The sequence below is a fragment of the Phyllostomus hastatus genome, unplaced genomic scaffold, assembly GCF_019186645.2.
Source record: "Phyllostomus hastatus isolate PE091 unplaced genomic scaffold, TTU_PhHast_1.1 phas_contig_29, whole genome shotgun sequence".
Lineage (NCBI taxonomy): Eukaryota > Metazoa > Chordata > Mammalia > Chiroptera > Phyllostomidae > Phyllostomus > Phyllostomus hastatus.
Genome location: NW_025333835.1, coordinates 13,492,646 through 13,513,126, shown reverse-complemented (window position 1 = coordinate 13,513,126; position 20,481 = coordinate 13,492,646). Strand labels below are relative to the sequence as shown.

The window sequence follows — 20,481 nt, the reverse complement described above, 5'->3', positions numbered from 1 at the left end:
ATCCCTGCCCCTAACCCCTGGGCTTGGACTGGGTTCAAAGATGGCTGTGTGTCCTTGGTCAAATTAATTAACTTCTGTGCCTCAGCTTTTCTATTTGTAAAATGGAATAGAGAGTTACAGTATCAACACTTAGAGATTGTGAGGATTAGTTGAGGTAACACTTGTTACAATAGCTTGGGCACAGTGCCTAGCAGTGTGGCAGCTATTATTAGTGTTATTGTTATTATTTTTTATTGTTTTGTGGACACCGCAGTAGGCGAGATCCCATCTCTGTAGTGTTGAGTTCTCCAGAGTTGGTTGTCTTGAAGGAGATGTGGCAGGACCTCAATTATTGACAGCATTTTGACCTTTTCTCCTGCTTCTCATCTCCCTCCCTCCCTGTGCCTCCCTTCCTGCTAGACACCTGCATTGATTGTGTCCAGGGACTGAACTTCAATTTGTGTAGGGACCACAAGGGTTTAGTCCCCATCATAGACCTCCACCCCCCCTCACCTTGCCTCTTCCTTTCTCTGATAGCCTCCTGCTGACAACATTTGCTCTGCACTAAACCCCAAAGTAACCCAAGAACTCCTTTACTGAGGAGGCCTTCCTACTCCTTGTCTCTTCAAGCTGCCATAAGGTAGAATATAAATAAATAACAGAACCTTTGGCCTCCTTGTCTAATTGTCTCAGATCTGCAAGCCTGGAGCCACCTGACAGGCTGAATCAGGCTGGGGCATCCTGGTGGAAACCCCTCCCAGCTATGTGAACTGACGCCCTTAGCCTTTGCATATCCAAGGGCCTGCTGACTGGCTTGGTCCTCAGAACTGCTGGATATTAATCATTACCATAGCCACATTTATCCAGCTCTCCTAGTGGACTAGGCACTGTTTAAGCCACTTACTCCTAACATGGTGTTTTAAAGCAGGTACTCTCACCACCTTTGTGTTGCACAGGATGGGACAGAGACATGGAGGGAGGTTTGGGAACTTTCCCCAGGTGCCCCAGCCGGGAATAGGGAATAATGGATATAAATGCAGTCATTCTGGCTCCAGAGCCCTGGCTTTGAACTAGTTCTTTGGTTCCTTCCTTTTCCATTTCTTTCAGCATGGCAATGGTAGGCTAAACCGTTATCACTTTCTTTACTTTCTCTATGGGCCTGATAATCTTTTTGTTGTAAGTAGTTTTTTAAATTGAAAAAGTAATCTATGCACCTCTTAAACTGAGCCCCAAACTGTTAAAAGTACAGAGTGAAATTCAGTAAGCTTCCCTTACATCCCAGACCACCAATTCAGGCTCTACTCGGACAGAGGCAGTGATGACTTCCATTATTTTCTATTGTATCCTTTAATGATATTTTCTGTGTATGTGTAAAGCACTCATTTTGTACCCACACAGGAACATACCATAGCATTCACTTAAAAAATATCAGAGGTGGTTACCCCTGACTCTCAGCACCGACTTTGACACCTTCTTCAGAGACAAAATAAAGGCCATATTGCTTGAACTTGCTTGAATTCCTGCTGCTGCAGTTGTAATCTACATCTGCAGCTCTTCATCTTTTCTACTTCAGTATCCACAGAAAAAAATGTCTGTTTTCCTGATCAAGGTTAATCCCTTGACCACCGTTCTTGTCCCAGCTCCATCCCATTAGGAATGCTTAACTCTTTACAAGCTCCTTCCTGTGAAAAAGCTCTGATATCTCCTAATGTCACAGAAAAAGCAGTTGCAGAAGCAAATAGCCTCCCTCTCCAACTTCCCCTTGACTCTTCCTCCCATGGAATACCATGCTCTCTGCTTCTTTCCCTTATAGCCAGACTCTTTGAAGTACTAGTTTGGCCTAGAAGTTCATTTGTTTTTTTTCTGGAAGGTAGCTATAGTAGCACTTAGTTGTCTTCAACTTTGCTTGAAACAATTTTGTTAGATTGTATTGTGACAGCTGTCATATCAACGTGCATTAAAATTTTTTTATCAAAATTGGTGAATTTATGTGTAGCCATTTTAATACTGAAGATGGAAGAAAATAGCAACATTTCTGGCATATTATGTTTTGCTATTTCAAGAAAGGTAACAACTCAACTGAAACCCAGAAAAGGCTTTGTGCAGTGTATGGAAAAAGGTGCTGTGACAATTGAATGTGTCAAAAGTGGTTTGCGAAGTTTCGCACTGGGGATTTCTCTCTGGACGATGATGCTCTATGGTCGGGCAGACCAGTTAAAGTTCATAGTGATCAATTCAAGATATTAATTGAGAACAATCAACATTCTACTACACAGCAGATAGCCAACATACTCAAAATATCCAAATCACTAAAGTTATTGGTGAAATTGAAAAATGTGTCTTTTATTTTACTGTGAAAACTAAATGGACTTTTGGCCAACTCAATAGTTATTTTCACTTATTCCATAAATATCTGAATGATCTTTATACCAAGCATAGCAAAGGTCAATACAGTTTGATCCTTGACTTTGTGAGGCTCACATTCAGTCTGGTATGGAGAAAGAGAGGTGTGAACCAACAATTGTAAAGCATTCCCCAGGAGTCCAACTTGTATGATATTTAAGAACTCAGATTGTGGAGTTAACCAGTGTTTAAATCCTGGCTCTGTATTTGATGGCTGTGCGACTTTGGGAAATTACTTTTATATTTTCTCTCTTCACCTGTGAAATAGAAGCATTAGTACCTGTATGTAGGTTGGGTATGCTGATTAAGTGTGTTGTAATGGGGGTTAACACATGAGTACTACAGAGCTCTTAGCTTGTTGCCGCCTCACGATGGCACTGGGAAGGGGTAGGTGCACTGATAGAGGGGAAATTCAGCCACTTTTCAGGTGTGTCTCATCCTTGCCTTTGCTTTAGTCATTCCACTGAAATTGCTTTGGCAGGTCAGTAATTGCCAACCCTCTAGCTGATATTCAAACTTCATCTTCCTTGACTTCTTCACAGTATTAGCGCTGACCTGTCAGTTCTGAAATTTTTGCCATAATGTGTTCTTCCTTCTGATCTTTGCTCTTTCCTCTTCTCACTCTTTCCAATTAGTGTTCCCAAGTACTCTCTCTGATTTGCTTCTCTTTCCACTCCATGCCCCTTTCAGCATGAGCACGTTCATTTATTTAGATCTTACTACTGCTTAGATCAGTGCTGTTCAATGGAACTTTCTGGGATGATGGAAATATTCTGACCTGCTGTGTTTAAGTCAATAGTCACTAGCCACATGTGGCTAACAACTACCAAAAAGCTTAATTTTTAACTCAACTTAATTTGAATTAATTTAAATAGCCATATGTGACATTGGTCTATCGGTATATTTAAAGGGCCTTCAGAGTCTTCACCTATAGATCAGACTGCCTTCCAGAGATGTGATGATTTACTCTTGGTGGATAACACGCACATATTATTCCAGCGAAGATGATGCTCTTTCATAGCCTCTGAAGCTACCTCAATGATAGGTTTATGAGCAAAACAACATCAGCGATGGCAGAAACAGGCATGGGATCACACTGTTAGAAAGACTATCATCAAGAAGACGAGATAAGTGCTGGCAAGGATGCGGAGTAAAGGGAACCCTTGTGCACTGTTAGTGGGATGGTAAATTGGTACAGTCACTATGGAAAACAGTAAGGAGGTTCTTATAAAACTACCATGACCCAGCAATCCCACTTTAGGGTATATATCCAAAGGAAATGAAAACTGGGTATCATAAAGTTATCTTCACTCCCATGTTTATTGCAGCATTATGCACAAGAGCCAAGATATGGGAAAAACCTGAATATCCATCAACAGATGAATGCATAAAGATGTGTACACACACACACACACACACACACACACACACAGGAATATTATTTAGCCATAAGAAAGAAGGAAATCCTACCATTTGTGACAACATATGTGGACATTGAGGATGTTATGCTTATTGAGAATGTTATGCTTATTGAGATAAGGCAGACAGAGGAAGACAGAATTATAGGCTATCTCTCCTATATGGAAGCTCAAAAAGGCAAACTTGTAAAAACAAAGCAGAATCATGGTTCCTTGGGGCTGGCGGGGTGGGAGGATTGGGAAGATGTTGTTAAAGGGTCAAACTTGCATCTGGAAGATGAGTACATTCTGGGGACCCAATGTACAGCATAGTGATTATAGTCAACCATGCTGTATTATATACTTCAAAATTGCTAAGGGACCAGTCCCCAAATGTTCTCACTGCAAACAAGAAATGATAATTGTGGGAAGTGTTAGCTAAACTACAGAGGTAATCATACTGCAATACATAAATGAATGAAATCAACACACTGTACACCTTAAACTTACACAATATTATATGTCAGTTATATATCAATCAAAAAAGAAAGAAAGAAACAGGCACAGGAGAATTGTCCTCCTATCCTTGTAAAATCTGCAGAGTCCTCAGTAATTTGCACTAGGTTATTGGGATTGTTGGGTGCCCTCCCATGCCTGTGACTGTCAGCTGCTGACTTCCCCATAACCCTTGTTGACTTGCTTTATTAGTGTGCTTGAGTGGTGCAGTAATCAACACGAAACTATGTACTTTTATAAGTCCTTTAAAAATATACTTGGGTTATTGCTAGAGAGTCATGGCTGAAGTTGCCTCTTCGGTGTTGCTGGAAGATTGCCAAGGGCAGCTTAAGCTGCAGTTGTGTGAGCTTGCAGCTTGACTGCAGAAACTGGTGTGTTTGAAACCTGACAAGTGACACAGAAAGTGATGCGTTGGACTTTCACTGTGTAGTCATGACACAGTGGAAGTTTGGTACTGAGTTGGCTTGTTCTGTATCTAATCCTATTCAAGGATTTATCTCTCCAAATGCCCCAAATTCCTTTGAATGATGAGTGCAAAGGAAAGCATTAAGGTAAGAAACCTGTGTCTATTTCAGTTTGTGTAGTACTATCAGATAGTTACTTTTGTTATACTATATTTTGAGTCACCAAAAAGGGAACAAATAAGTGACCCAGGCTATTTATTACCACTGGAACATTTTGGATGGTAAACTCCTTCAGGATAGGTGCTGTGTTTTATAGGTCTTTATATGCCAGCCTTAATGTGATGTCTGAGTTAGCTGACATGCTCAGTAACTACATTCTGCTTGGTTAATATTTCTGAAAGAAGTGTAAAATGCGATGGCATTTTATGCTCAGCACTGGGACTGCATGGAAAAGCTGGAATTGTGCCCCTTTCCTCTCTTTTGCAGATGCTGACTTTGTAAACATGCAGTCATCCCTTTGGCTTATTTTCAGTTACAAACCAATTTAGAGGGCAGTGATAAAAAGTAGTGCTCAGATAATGCAAGAAAGCTTAGTAGTGACTTAGTTAATTTCCAAATTTCTTTGCCCACCCCCTCACCGATAAACAACTCAGAACCTCATTTCCACTGTGAGTCTTCCCCCCTAGGTTGGATTATAGCAGCTGTTGTATGGAGCAGTGGGGGGGAGGGGAGGGGAGGGGAGGGGAGGGGAGGGGAGGGGAAGGGAGGGGAGAGAAGAGAATAAGTCTGGGTTTGGGAGTTGCAGTAACTTAAGTTCCATTCCCAGAGTGACCACTTACCACTCTGGCAAATTACTTCTGTGGCACTCAATTCCCTGATCTTTAAGCTGGGGGTAATGGCTAAATTGTAGGATTGTTTGATGTATTAGTAGTTATGGTAAGTGCTCAGTCAGTGTTGGCAGTAATGGTGGTGAGGTAGGCTAGATCATATGGGTACCTAGGGACCTGTTTTGCACCTTGGGTTCTATCTCAGTAAGGGCTTATTTGGCCTAAAGGAACAGACCCCATTCAATAGCTAGATTAAGCTTGGAAAAGACAATTGTAGATAGACAGGGTTATCTTTGGGATCAAGTACAGTAAATGTATCTCGTTTTCACAAGAGACTGGAGCCAAGAACTGAAAGCTGGCTACTTTCCTCATTTTTTTTTTCTGGGGCTATACAGCCTCGTTTTGCTTCTCACCCGGCCCTTGCCCACTGTTGTATCTTTGCATAGTGCAGCTTCTACTGCTTCGATCTTCATACAACCAAGTCCAGAGCCTCACAGTTCCACGTGCACATCTGTGCCCTTGGTCTAGGTGAGAGCAGATCCTGATTCTCATCTCTGAATCCCAAATCCAAGTTTTTGGGAAAGTGAGGATTTGATTGGTTGGGCTTGGGTTTAAGTGTCAAGCTCTGCTCACATCAGCTGTGGCCAGGGCTGGCTCACAAAGGACATTGAAGACTTCGGGGCCCACACCTATGACATAGGGAAGTGATTGTGTGCACGATGCATATAAATCAACAGGTGTCTGCTGTGTCTCCACGTGTGGGTCTTCGGCGATTCCTTGATGATATGCTTGGAACCAGAAGACTGAGTTCATAATACAGGTGTGCAGAGGTATCACAGCTTTGGTTCTAGATCACTGAAGTAAAGTGAGTTTTGCAGTAAGGTGTGTCATACTCTTGCTGGTGGAGGGTCTTGCCTTCAATTTGTAGGAAACACATCTGTGAAGCGCAGGAAAGCAGAGAACAGTGAAATGAGGTATGCCTGTACTTTACCTAATTTAGTGGTTTCTAATCCTGGTTGCACATTATTAGCTTCACCTGAGGGAACTTTAAAAGTACTTATGGTAGGCCCCCCTCAGGGTGTTCTGATTCATTTGGTTTGGGATGTTACTCAGGCATGTGTATTAGAAAAAGGAAACAACTCGTCAGATGATTCTCTTGCACAGTCTGGTTGAAAACCACTGGCCTAAAATGTTTCCTGCACTGTGGTAGATCTAGGTGTTCAAAGATGAGAGAAACAAGGTCCCTGCCACATTCAAATGGAAAAAAATGAGACAAAGACAAACACTGTAAGACAAACAGCCGTCAGTGTGACCGAGGGAATTGTGAAAAAAGAGCTCCGGGCAGACAGAGGTGGGGTTTTTATTTCGTGGTGGTAATGAAGGTGTTAGAAATTTCTAGGCGCAGTACCTTTTCAGCCTGCTTACCACAGCTGTCAGGCCCATGAGGCCTGGGCGATGTGGTGGCTCTGGGCTGGCAATGGGAAATGGACTGCTTAGAGTTCTCAGCCCTAAGATCTGATCCCCAAAGAAAAAGAACAATACATGAGATGCCCCAGCAGGTGAGAGAGGGTGATCCAGTATCCCTGACACCCCGTTGAACAGAGCTGCTGGCAGAGTGACCTTGACAAAAATCCCTCAAAGTGACCATGACAAAAATTACCTGCTCTCTAGGAACCCAGGCCCGGGGTCGAGGGGTGGGGGGACCTGCACACATTTACATTAGTTACTAATTGATGTAAGTGGATTAGAGAATGATTCCAGTGCTCAGAGGGGAGGAGACCGTTGGGGGTGGCCTTGAGGTGAGTGACTTTGATCTGAACCAAGGTAGTGCCTGTAGAGACTTTAGTGGGAAGGAAGGAGACAACCTTTTTATTAGAGCCACCTCACCACCAGGTGAAGTATGTTGTATACTTTACCTGGCCTCTTCAATTAAGGCTCCTAACAAGTCTGTGGGGGCAGATGCTTCCCATTCTCCTGGTACAGATAGGAAACTGACGCTCAGAAGGTTAATATGCTCAAGGTCGCACAGCTGATCTGTATCGAGAGCTGGATGTCCATCCAGGTGAGTTTGATCCTAGAACCTAGGCAGTTTACTTCTGCCCAGTAAGTGCAAGCCGGTATGTAAGAACCATGGGAGAGGCACACCTGAGGTCGTGGAGAATTGGAGAACCTTCCTGAATCAGGCAGCTTTTAGGAGGCGAGTAGCTGGGTGTGTGGGGTAACAGAAACAGCCTGAGCACAGGTGTTGAGAGGGGAGGAGGGACTGTGGCACTGAAATGGAAACCATGGCAGGTGGATTTAATCTGGGGACTGCTCACGAAGTAGTGGAAGGGAAAGGGCAAAGAGGCGATGCTGTCTGAGGGGTGTTTGAGGCTGTGTGTCCCTCTGGCACTTGGGTGGAGACCCTTGTAGGAGGACTCCTTAAAGCTGACACTCAGATCTCCAAGAGGACTGAGGGATTGTGTTGTAATGAAGCTGTTGTAATTAAGATTTCTTCTCGTCCTCTTTTCTCAAAACATGCTTGACCTCCACCCCCCTGGACTAAGTCTATATTTAGAAAAAAAATAGTTTTGTTAATGCAATAGAATTAACTGAGTTTGTCCAAAAATTGCTTTTGTGATCTTTACAGTGTTTTGGGAGTATTTCTAATACTTTTTAGTGAAGACTCCTGGCAGCTTAACCAAACCAGCCTCTTAAAGGGCCCTGAAGGGAAAGGATTATTTGAGGCCTATGGCTTTTCTTCCCTGTGGTGTATCTTGGATAATATGCAGATTCAAACATAATTTACTGTTTAAGTTGATTATTCATAATGTGTTTTTATACTTCAACACTTGTGCTTAAACACCTATTCCATTGGAAGAATAAAAGCCCATATCCTCAAAAAGGCCTGGACGGACCTGCTGCTGCTGCCCCCCTTTCCTCTGGGTTCCCGTTGCTGTAGCTGTGCTGGCTTCCTGGCTCCTGGAACACACAGCTCCGGTGCCCGTTTCCGCCTGGCCTTTGGTGCGGCAGTTCTTTCTGTCGGAAGCACTTTCTGCCCAGTTGCCAACTTAGTCCATTTTCAACGCTGCTCAGACTTTCTTACTCAGGGCAGTGCCGACCTCAGTCCCCCACATTTAAAGTTGCAACCTGCAAACCCTCCTGCCTCTCCTTCTGGGCTCGCCTTACCCTGCACTCCTTTTCAGTTTTAGCAGAGCACTCATGACCTTCCAGCAGCCTCTCTGTCTTACTTATGTGTTGACTGTCTGTTTCCCCAGTGGAAGGTAAGTTCCTTTAGGGCGGGAATCTTTGTTTTATTTATTTGTTTCCCTTGTCAAGAATGTAGTAATGTTGAATAAATATTTGTTGAATGAATGTTTTAGGAATCTCATTCTGTAAGAAGAACAAATTGTGTATTATAACTTACCTGAATTATGGTTAAAAATTAATTTGAGTTTAGTCTTAGGTCATTGCTGTAATGTTTGCAAGTTAATTAGCATGTACTTAGTATATATAATTAGCAGGTAGAGGCTCTGCTTTTCCTTCTAGTCATCGTTGAATGCCTGTGCTATGGTGCTTACCCCACTGTCTTGTACAATATTGTGGTTATTAACTTGTCTTGCTGCTCTTTTGGTTTTAAGCTCCTAAGGGAAGGGACTGGGTATATTTATATTTAATGCAGAGTCCTCTACAGGTTGGCAGCTTAATTAAATTGTGTCATAGAAAAATAATTGGATTATGAGACTAGGTCTTGATCGAAAGATCATAAGTCTTACATATTTTATATTTTTGTTATCATGTCCTCGTTCATGAAGGGGTTATCAAGTGAGTGGTATTTAGTTTAACTTTCTCAAGATAACCTGAGATCGTTTACATTTACAATAAAGTAAAATGTTAGATTTCTTTGATCTCTGCCATTAATAAGTGTCATAAAATAGAAAACTAAAGCTAAGTCAATATATTATTGTTGCCACAGAAATTGAATTTGTGTCAGAAGGATTTGTGCTTGTGATGGAGTGATTCGTATATTTTTCTTGGAATTAAGTTTCTAGCAGGTGACAACATCAATAATTCACAAAACCAAGGAGCTTTTGAGATTGGTTAATTTATATATGTGAATTAGAAAATACATGAATAATGTGCCTAAAAAATTCTGACATCTGAAAATGTACATTAAAACACCCAGCCCATTAAAAAGTCTATTCGTAGCATTTATCAGATCTTTTAGATTTTCATTTTTAGTTTTTTCACTAATATGTACTTTTATTTTTTGGAAAGGAACTAATCTATATTTTCTGCTTGGTGTGAAAAGTATTATCCAGAGTAATGTAAAAAGGTTTTCCCATTATAAAAATAAATTTACTCATTCTAGATAACTGGGAAAATACAGAAATATGTGAGAAAGAAAAAAGTTGTTCCAAACCCCATAATGCAGATACATAAAATTAACAATGGTGTCTGTCTCATTTTCTCCATAAATCAATGTATTAATGAGGTTGGATTTATATTGCATATGCCATTTCAAATGCAACATTTTTTAAATGTAACATTGTTTTGTTGTAGGCATTTTCCTATGTCACTGTCCATATGACAGGATTATAATTTATTTGATCTATTTTATAGTCTGGGAAATTTTAGGTTGATTACAATTCTAGCTATTTAAAATAATGCTGTAGTGATACATATCTGTATATAAGTCTTTGCTTATATTTCTTATTTCTTAAGTACAGGTTCTAGAAGTAGACTTCCTAGGTTAAAAATGTGAACATAACATTTGTTTCACCAATTTGTTCTCTAAAAGGACTTAACACAATTACATTCATTATGGTGATGCTAGAATGTAAACAAATAAAATGCTTCTGAAATGTGTCTGAAATGATGCCTGGTGCTCTACTCGTCTCAGAGATAATTCAGTCTAAATTTGTGTCTTGAACAAGGAGGCTGAGGCGCTGTCAGAAATAGTTGAGTAATTTGGATAAGCCTCAAGGTGATCCTCAAAGCTCAGGGACCATTTAAAATCTTCCGATAGCTAGTAGTTTAAATACTTTTCAGCCTTCTTCAGATAGTGGGAAAGGTCTAGAACTAAACCTATGTGTAAAGCTTTTCAAAGATATTCATGGCTTTTTCCCGGCCCCATTGGAGAATAATTTTTGATCTGGTAGTATAGTGAAAAGAACTGGAACAGCCGAAGAGTGCATCTTAAAATAGATATTAAAGCTGTGTTACTAGTTAGCCATTATGATTTCCCTTTAATTTTACCTCCAATTTTACATTTATTGATGGAAAAAAAGAATACTAGGGTTCTTTTTAGAATAAAAAAGGACTTGTTAGGTGCTCAGCCCCTGTGATGAGTAACCTAGTAAGAGTCTCGAGTAACAATTTGGTAATTGTTTTTTCTAGAGAGGTGGTTGTCTTTTAGCAATTATGTTGCAGCCTTTTGAAAACCTTATGTTCTCTTAGAAGTGAATCTTTTCACTTCTGCTGATGCTTGAATGATGCCTCCTCCTGAAAGCGGATCTTTTTTTGATGACTCTCCTTTCCCAAAGAGGGAATTGTGGAGAAGGAGGTCTGGCTTCTGGGGTGGATGAGAGTGGAGGAGCCTTGGATAACAGCTAATGGACAGGTGTTTATCTTTTTGAGGTGGGCAGGATTATGGCTGTCAATAAATGGACAGATTTAAAAGAAGCTGGAAGCATTTCCTAATTCTCAGCTGTACTTAACATCTCCTCTCTCACTTTTCTCCATCTAAGATTAAAAAAATTGACCACATGAAGAGCCAGTAAACTTAAAAGCTTTTCTTTATGGAATCAAAGGGCCAGCTCTGCTCTTATCCTCAGTGCTAGGAATGCTTCAGTGTTATTTTTGGATCCTTCTGAGATGTTAAATCTGGAGCCCTTGAAGAATATTTTCTCATCTATGTGTGTGGTGTAGTTGCCCGGGAGATGACCCTCAGATAGAATCTGTAGGTGTGTTTAGTGTCATGGTTAGGTTATGGTTAGTGTCATAGTAGTAGTGTATTTTATATTTCTACCATACTTATAATTCATATTCACATTAAAATAAACACAGGTGTGTGGACCAGAAATGTCATCAGGTCAAAATACATATTTACAAGTGTGTTGATGGAAAAATCTGGACTTTAACACAAGTGTGAGCAACACTTCAACCTATTATCATTACCCATAGATTATGATTAAGAGACTGATCCTTGCTCCCCGCCCCCTCCCTTAAGGTATCACTTTGTTGTGTTTAGTAAGTAATCTGTCACTGACTCATTTTGACAAGCACATACTGTCATGTCATGGTTAGATATAATGAACAATCTTTAATACTTAGGGTTTAGGTATATGCTTGTGAAATTGAAATATTGTACCTTAGAGATAGACTCAGCATTTGAATAAATGATGTAATTGGTAATTCATCCTGACACCTGAGATTGTTTTAAGAGAACTCAACACTACTAATTGGTGCCTGCCACTCCGTGGCCGTAAACCTGTCCCAACTGTACCAGCTCTCTGTCTATCACGTCTTTGAAATCCTCTTGTACTCTTATCTGTACCTTTCATTTAGCTCGTTTCAGGGGCACCAGTTTTAAAGTGAGCCTTGTGATGAGAAATTCACATGTATGCAGGCTGGGGGAATATTAAGTGGCTGGTGTGGGGGGCTGTGTGGAGCCGGTTTCTCTCAGTCCTGGGCCTGCTGTGGGGCCCCTTAAACATGTAAGTCCTGCACCCTGCCTTAGACTTACTGAAGCAGAATGTTGGGAAACTGAGGCCTTGTGGTTTAGTTTTACAAAGACAATCTTGACCTGTTTTTTTGTGCCCACTAACCATCTGGTCCAGAGAACCTAGTTTATGAAAATTAGGTCTGAGTCAAGTGAGCTCAGAATCTGTAATCTTCCAGGTTTTGTTCTTGCTGGTAATTTCTTATAATGACCCAGTTAAAAGGTGTAAATTGAATGGAATTGCAACAGCTAAGGGTGATTTTTAAATATTACCATGTATTTGGTTCTCGAGACAGAGGTCCAAGCCTGATATCTTGACACTTGGTGGTGGCTGTCTTATATTTGATGACATCAGTGGACAGATCCTTTGCTCCCTGCTAGTTGAAATGTGCTAACCAATGAAAGAAAATATAAAACTTGCTAAAAATCTTTGGCTACAGCTTGGAATCTTTTTCAATGCATGAGTACCCCAGGGGTTTTTATCTTGCTTTGTGTTAATTTATTTGGTTTTTGTTACTTGCTTGTAAAGTAAATGGGTGGAGGCGGGACTATTTCTTCATACCTCTTGATATTTACAGCATTTAGCACAGTGCTCTGAAAGCTCTAGATCTATTTCAGAAAGCCTTTAGTAAATTTTTTCATGCTTTGCCTACATGGGAATATAGAGGTCTGTGATCTGTGTTTCTGCCCCCTATTTTTGGATCCTATGTTCCTTAGAAGAAAAAAAGTCTATAAAGACTTTATCAATTCCAGAGTGATCCTCTTGACCATTCAACCTAGGAACTGTCATTAGCAGAAAACATATTTATATGTGGTACTCCTTACTTTTTAGGGAGAAAATAGAATTTGCAAGTAGAGAAACATAAGACCACAGGAAGAAGGGTGAGGTTTTGGCTTTAACAAGTTAGGGCCAGGGAAAGAGCCCTAATGTGCTTTAATACCACACACTAACTAATGACCAGTAGTCCTGTGTTCAGAACTGTTCATATTTTGATATTATCCCCAGTTTTATTCTCTCCTCTAAAGCCATAATAATATCTATAGGATCATAGGCCAATTAAAAAACTAAAGGTCACAAAGTCACCTTTGTGTGACTGTTTTAATGTCTAAAACAATATGCTTTTAACTTTTGGGGGGACAGATATGACCCTAAAAATTGAATTATTACTTTTTAAAAGCATTTCTATTTGCTTCTGCTTAATAGTCAATTTCATGTTTCTGTTTCCTTCTTGGCATGGGTACCAGCACAGGCTACTCCTGGACGGAACTGATGTGTGCACTTCCTGGTTCCCCAACCGGAAGTAAAGAGCATGGCTTGTAGCTGTAAAACAGAAACATTTCTTCATTTTCTCAGTGTCTCCGTCACCACACATTTACACAGTACCTCAGGTACCAGTATAAAAGCAATGCTTTCTGTAGTACAGTTTTTCTATTTTTAAAAATTAAGGATATCAGCCTTGTAGTTTTGTAGCTACAAAAGGCCAAAGCCCTGTGTAATGATCTGAGGGTTTTATGTCAGTCATTTACTCCCTCAACTGTTTAGAAGTCTCTAATTTAAACAGGTTGGACCTTGAGATAGGCTTATTATAGGCCTCAGGCTTATTATCCTTGTAAACTGGATAATAAGCCTGAGTTAATATTGACATTCAAACATCCCACAAAAGAGTGCCATTTGATATAACCGTTACATTTTTTCACCAAGTATTTAGTGTTTGTTTCTTTTTCTGTTTTTTAAAGATTTATTTATTTATTTTTAGAGAGGGAAGGGAGAGAGAGAGAGAGAGAGAGGGAGAAACATCAATGTGCAGTTGCTGGGGCCCCCGGCCTGCAACCCAGGCATGTGCCCTGACTGGGAATCGAACCTGCGATGCTTTGGTTTGCAGCCCAAGCTCAATCCACTGAGCTACGCCAGCCAGAGCTTGTTTCTTTTTCTTTCAGGCATGTTTAAAGTAGACTGTGCTTGGACATTTCAGTTTTTTGCAGAATTTACTTTTGCTTAGATCTATTAAAATTTTTTTTTTCTGGTGGTTTCTTTTAGATTGAATGTGTCTAAACAAATAGCTGTGTCATTTGTTTTCTGGAACTGAATTCTGACTTTAATGTTTTGATAAAGACACCCAAATTTTAGATTAGTTTTTTAGTCATTTACTGTATTAGTCAGTATCTCCTGTTCTAATATGGGAACTTTGACTTTGCCGTCATTTCCTGTCCTGCTAGCTTCTCTTTCTGGTGGTGAGAATCCTTAGGTAAGCATTTTCCCGAAGAGAAGGAATAATGAACTTGACTCGATCTTCTTGCTCTTCTGCTCTTCTCGCAGACTGTTATCTTTAACATTCCCCTGAGTTCTTATTTTTCCTATTTTTCCACATAAGCTACCCCTGCATTATAATTGTGTTGGAATTCATCACTTGTTTTGTGTGTGTGTGTCTGTATGTGTGAAAGGTCATGTAGAATAATGTAGATTATAGTGGGGCTTATGTATGTGCCTATATAGTTTTAAAAACACAAGTCAAACATTTAACAAATTGAGTCCTTTGAAAAGTCAGACCATTTAAACATATGTTTATAAACATATTGGGTTGGCTGAAAGTTTATTTAGTTTTTTTTTTGTATGATTGCTCTAGTAGTTCTTAGTTGTCTTTAACTTCATTTGAAACAATTTTGTTAGATTGCAGTGTGACAGTTGTCATATCAACATGCATTTTAAAACAACTTATCGAAATTGGTGAATTTTTGTGTAGCCATTTTAATATTGAAAATGAAAGGAAATAAGCAACATTTTCTGAGTATTATGCATTATTATTTCAAAGAAAGGTAAAAATGCAACTGAAACTCAAGGAAAGATTTGTGCAGTGTGTGGAGAAGGTGCTGTGATAGATTGAATGTGTTGAAGACGGTTGGTGAAATTTCACGCTAGAGGTTTCTCTGTGTTTGGGGAGCCAAGTTGAAGTTGATGGCGATCAAATTGAGACGTTAATTGAGAACAATCAACGTATACCATGAGGGAAATAGCTGACATACTCAAAATAATCCAAATCAATAAAATTATTGGTGAAAATGAAAAATGTATCTTATTTCAAGGAAAAAACTAAACGGACTTTTTAGCCAACCCAATGTAAAGCCATGTCAAAAAACATTAATCATTATGTATCTTGTTCCTAGACAAGTCACTCTTTGTTTTTTTTTTTTTTTTTCCTAACTCTAAAAGGCTGTGCAGTTTTAAGCCTTTGAAGGTATGAAAAACCTTCTTTTTGGGTATTTCCATCTTCTGGGTTTTGTGTCATGTAACCTACAACCCCTATTTTTTCTGTCTGGTACTCTGCTTTCTATATCTTCTATGCATTCTGCAGCTCATCAGTCTTTCATGGGCTCTACCCTCATTTCTCTTAAAATTGCTTATTTTCATTGTCTTTCTCTTTAACATCATTTTTATAGCATTTTCTCCAGCGACTTAAATTGGAATTTGGGAATATTTCATTTGTTTAAGTAGATGTTTCTCTTTCTTGTAGCCTACTATTATTCTAAATAGGATTTCAGCTTTATACTTTTTCTTTGACATTGCTTTTCTTAGGCATTAAGTCCACCCAGAACGCTATTGTTAGAAGCTGGCTATATTCCTCTTGTTAGAGAACTTTGAAATGACCCCTTTCAGGTGTGATGAGAGTTGTGATTGGGGTGATACCTCTGGGTGGAGAAAAGAGAGATGCGGTTTGCCAAAATGCAATGGGCTGGAAATCTCTCTTGGCAGGAAAGCTCATGGACAGCAGCAGCCTTGCCCCTGCTCCTTTTTCTGTGAACCTGGGGGCTTTGTAGATTTGAGTTTCTTCCTGATAAAGGTCTCTGGGATGAGACTGGGGCCCTAAGTGCTTCAGAAATTTTATAGTCCTGCCAAGGATCACACCCACTGTTAAGGACCTCTGAGCATACCAATCAGTTTCAAGGGCTGTAGATAGTATTGATTAAAAGCAAATTCTGCAGCTCCAAATTAAATACTAACCCTTTGTTAATCTAATAGTGTATTACTTCTTTGTTCCTAATTTAACGGGCAGTTCAGTCTGGAACCTAGTGCTGTGGGTAATGACTAATGGTGTGGTCATTTATCCAGCAGTGTTCTCTTTGGTGTATACAGAGTTCATTCTGGGTCCCTACAGTTACTGTTTTCTCTGTACTAGACAGAGGAGCATCTTGGTGAAAGATAGAAGAGAATCTGGGATAGTGATTTACACTGTAACAGTTTTTAATCGGGATCATCATTGAAGTAGATTCATGAGCATGCATAAAGGTGAACTCATTGCTAACACATTATTCTATACTTACAAAATAGTACGTATCTCTGATTTCCTATTTAGGAAATGTGCTAATCCTTGTTCTGCCCTGTTAAAGATCTAATGCCACAATGAATAAGAGAAGGAGGATCAGATATTGATTCCAGCAACTGGTATACAAAATCTTACCTGACTCTGGAATTTATAAAACTTACATTTCTGTTCCCCCTACTCACCTAAATACTTTTTCTTTTGAACTCCACTTTGCAGGAAACTAAATTATTCATCTTCTAAAGTGGCTTTATGTTTATCTAGCAAGGAAATCAGAAAAAGGGTTTTCAAAGAAGATGGCAATGAAATTAAAGTGTCTACTGTCACCACTAGTGATAAATCAAACTGACGTTGAAGATGCAAATACTTGTTCTAGTATTCTCTTCACTTCTAGAATTAACTTAATTAAACCAGCAAAGTACTTCATTATCTACTATGCTACATGCTAATGCTAGATTTAGTTTCCCTGTTTTGTAACATGAACAGATTTCTGAAAATTAGATTTAAAAATATACATTGTATTCTAAGTTTATATATTTAATAATAATTAATATGATTACTTGGGAGAATCTGTTGTAACACAATTAGGTTCCTAGTTTGGTTTAAAAATACAAGAAATTTTAAGAAACATTTGAACCTACCATATTCAGGGCAACTTTTGTCTATTTGTGAAAGTGATTAAAACAATATATAATGCATTTTTATTAGACTGTCATGAATTTAATTATATTCAAACTAGCATTGTAGAATATTAAATGTACTCTATTAACTAAAAATTTAAAAAGCTGTTATAAATTACTAAAATGTTTCTTTAATTTGCAGCATTTAAATATTAGGACATTGACAGACGATGTGGTAAGCTCCCTCTCAATGTTTCCTTTGAATTTAAACTAACCATGTGATGTTGATGGCATGCTGTGCTAACACCCTTGAGATTGCTAAAAACTGCATGTTTTGGAAATGTCCTATTAAAAGGTGCTAAAGTAAGAGGCAGAACTGGTAAAATTCACTAAACTATTGCTTTTAAATAGTAAAAGGGACTAGTTGATACACTAGTTTAAAAATTGTATTTAATTATATATTATTAGTCAACCTTGAATCATTCAAATCGGCTCTCATACTTAAAAAAAAAAGAGGTAAAAAGAATAGCTAAAGACATGTCAGCTTTTCAGAAATATGTAGTTGCTAATTAAAATAGACCAGAGTAAAATACCATATATGTACAAGGGGGGCCCCACAAAAAACAGAATTATCTTCTGGAGGGCGGGCCTCTTATAGTACAGACTTCCCGTGTAGGTGAGTGTTGGAACCCATCTGTATCAGTGTACCAGCTGGCATTGTTGTGAGAGACTGCATTAAGTTTCAGTAAATTTTTTTCAAAGACTTTTTCAACATGTTTGCCCATTTCATGATGGATGATTGATGAGCACGCCTGCCCACAATGCACTGAGTGTTCAGCATTTTTTAACCAAAAATGGCATGACCCCCATGTCTCTCCCTCCCTACTCACCTGATCTTACCCCAAGAGACTTTTTTGTTTCCCTGGATAAAAGAGTCCTCAAAGGGAAACGTTTTGCCAATGTGGAAGAGGTGAAACAAACAACAGAAGCACTAAAAGGCATCAAAATAGACGAGTTCAAAAGCTGTTTTGAGCAGTGGAAAAAAAATCTTGATAGGTATACTGCATCAAATAGAAAGTACTTTGAAGGTGACTGAGCTTTAAACATGTAAGAATAAATATACAATTTTTATGAATAATTTCCAGTTTTTTGGGTCCCTCCCTTGTATTTTTTAAAATTTTGCTCAAAAATCAAGAGAACCAAGCAGCATATATGTTATGCATGTTGAAAATATTATACATCTCATTAGCATAGCATCCTTACTGATTCTTGTGTGTTCAAGTAAATTATTCTGATAACTATTTTTGAATATAATTATTGGTTAGTGGTAAAGGAGTAACAAGAGCAAGACCCAAATAAAGAGTAACACCAAAAATATATTAGCATGATATAGATGACAAAGCACATCATTCTACTGTCCAAGTTTTGAATTAAAATTCACCTTGTGTCAATATGAAACAGAGTCCTGGAATATAGAAAGCACTAAAAAAATGTTTAGCATCCCCGTAATGCAAAGTATCATCTTAGACACTTAACTGTCTTAGGGTAAGGCAGACATGTGGATATGAATGAGACATAGATTTTGACACGCAAATTAAAAAAATTGAATTGGATTGTATGTTTTATTCCTCTGTATAGTATCTGATAAAAGGATGTTTATGTAAACTTGGCAGGATGACATTTATTTCTCATATAATGGTATTTAGAAAACGGTAGCAATATGGAACACTTATGCAGATTATATCATTTCTCACCCTGTGAGGTTGATACTGTCCTCATTTTACCACCGAGTGCATTGAGGCTGACAGGTTAAGTTGGGAGCTTTCTCAAGTATGCACAGCTGGCAAGTGGTGCAGCTGTGACTTGAATCTTGTACATAGCTCCAAACCCATACACTTCCTCTGCTGACTTAGCTTTCAAATGGCTTCTTAAGGCTGATAATAAAACCATCTGCAATTTTTTACGTTTGAACTTTTATGAGAATATACGGTGGTATGTTTGTAACAGCCTTATTGAGCTATAATTCACATATCATATATTTCACCCATTTAAAGTGTACATTTCAGTGGTTCTTAGTATATTTGCAGAGTTGTGAAAACATCACCGCAATCAATTTTAGAACATTTTCATCACCTCAAAAGATACTTCATACCCTTAAGCAGTTACTTCCCAATCCCTTCAAATCCCCCAGCCGTAGGCAATCACCAGTCTGCTTTCTGTTCATAGGTTTGCCTTTTCTGGACATTTCATATAAACAGAGTCAAATGACATACAGTTTTTGTGACTGAATTGTTTTACTTAGCATAATGTTTTTAAGATTCATTCATGTTGAAGCATGTATCAGTACTTTCTATCGATGAATAGTATTTTATATGATGATATTTTTGAGGTTTGTTTCCACTTTATGGGCCATCTATATTTCCCCCCCTGTAATCTTTCAGCCTGTGCTGTTCGCCTTTCTCATACCTTTATTATATGACTCTGTCCTTATAACCCCAAATCTTTAGAAACAGTCATGTTATGGAGTTGCTTCAACAGGTTACTCTAGAAGCCACCTAGCTCTGATTTTACATTAATAAATGGGTTTCTCTTCAGTGAAGAGTTTCCTAATCTCCTTACTCCATCTGCCTGCCTTCCTCACCTCTTCCCTAACCCTCGTAACTGGGCTTTTGGTAGGGTCAGAACTTCTGGGTTGGTACCATAGTGCCTTGTGCATGTTTTTATCCAGCAGTACATCATTTATTATTTCTTTGTCATTTGTTTAGACAGCAGAGGCAGTGTGTTACTAATATTTCCAGGCATGTTATCTGGCACATGTTAAGCAATTTTGTAAGTTCTTTGTTGAAGTGAAAGGATGAGCCGCTGCTTTGATAACTGGCGTGGTATTGTGGTTTCTTTGGATCTGTGCGGGCTAGGTCCTGGTCAGGCTTCCCAGAGATGGAGTCTTGTTTTGCACATGGTAGAGAAGCTTTTTTTTTTTTTTAAGATTTTATTTGTTTATTTTTAGAAGGGAAGGGTGGGAGAAAGAGGGAGAGAAATATCAATGAGTGGTTGCCTCTTGTGCGCCCCCTACTGTGGACCTGGCCTGCAACCCAGGCATGTACTCTGACTAGGAATCAAACCAGCAACACTTTGGTTTGCAGACCGGTGCTCAATCCATTGAGCCACACCAGCCAGGACAGGGTGGAGAAGCTTTGTCAAGGACATGCCATCAGTCTTTCTCGCCACCTGTCTGGATCGCTGACTGTTGCCTTGCTCCTGCCTTCATCTTAGATGTACACATGACTGTCTCCTAGATTTCTTGTTGACCTTCTTC

General features: G+C 39.1%; 1 protein-coding gene across 4 annotated transcripts in view; it reads left to right on the top strand.

Annotated features, from left to right (window-relative positions):
- DIAPH3 (diaphanous related formin 3) overlaps window positions 1-20,481 on the top strand; it is a 465,949-nt gene that overhangs the window by 9,838 nt on the left and 435,630 nt on the right. For 2 of the 4 annotated variants that reach the window (XM_045839231.1, XM_045839233.1), the window contains exon 2: window positions 17,368-17,400. The exons of 1 other annotated variant lie outside the window; for it this stretch is intronic. In XM_045839231.1, the coding sequence (XP_045695187.1) occupies window positions 17,368-17,400 (33 nt within the window). Of the gene's footprint in view, window positions 1-8,657; window positions 8,790-17,367; window positions 17,401-20,481 lie in introns of those variants that run through there. One more of the 4 variants, XM_045839234.1, reaches the window with a different exon arrangement.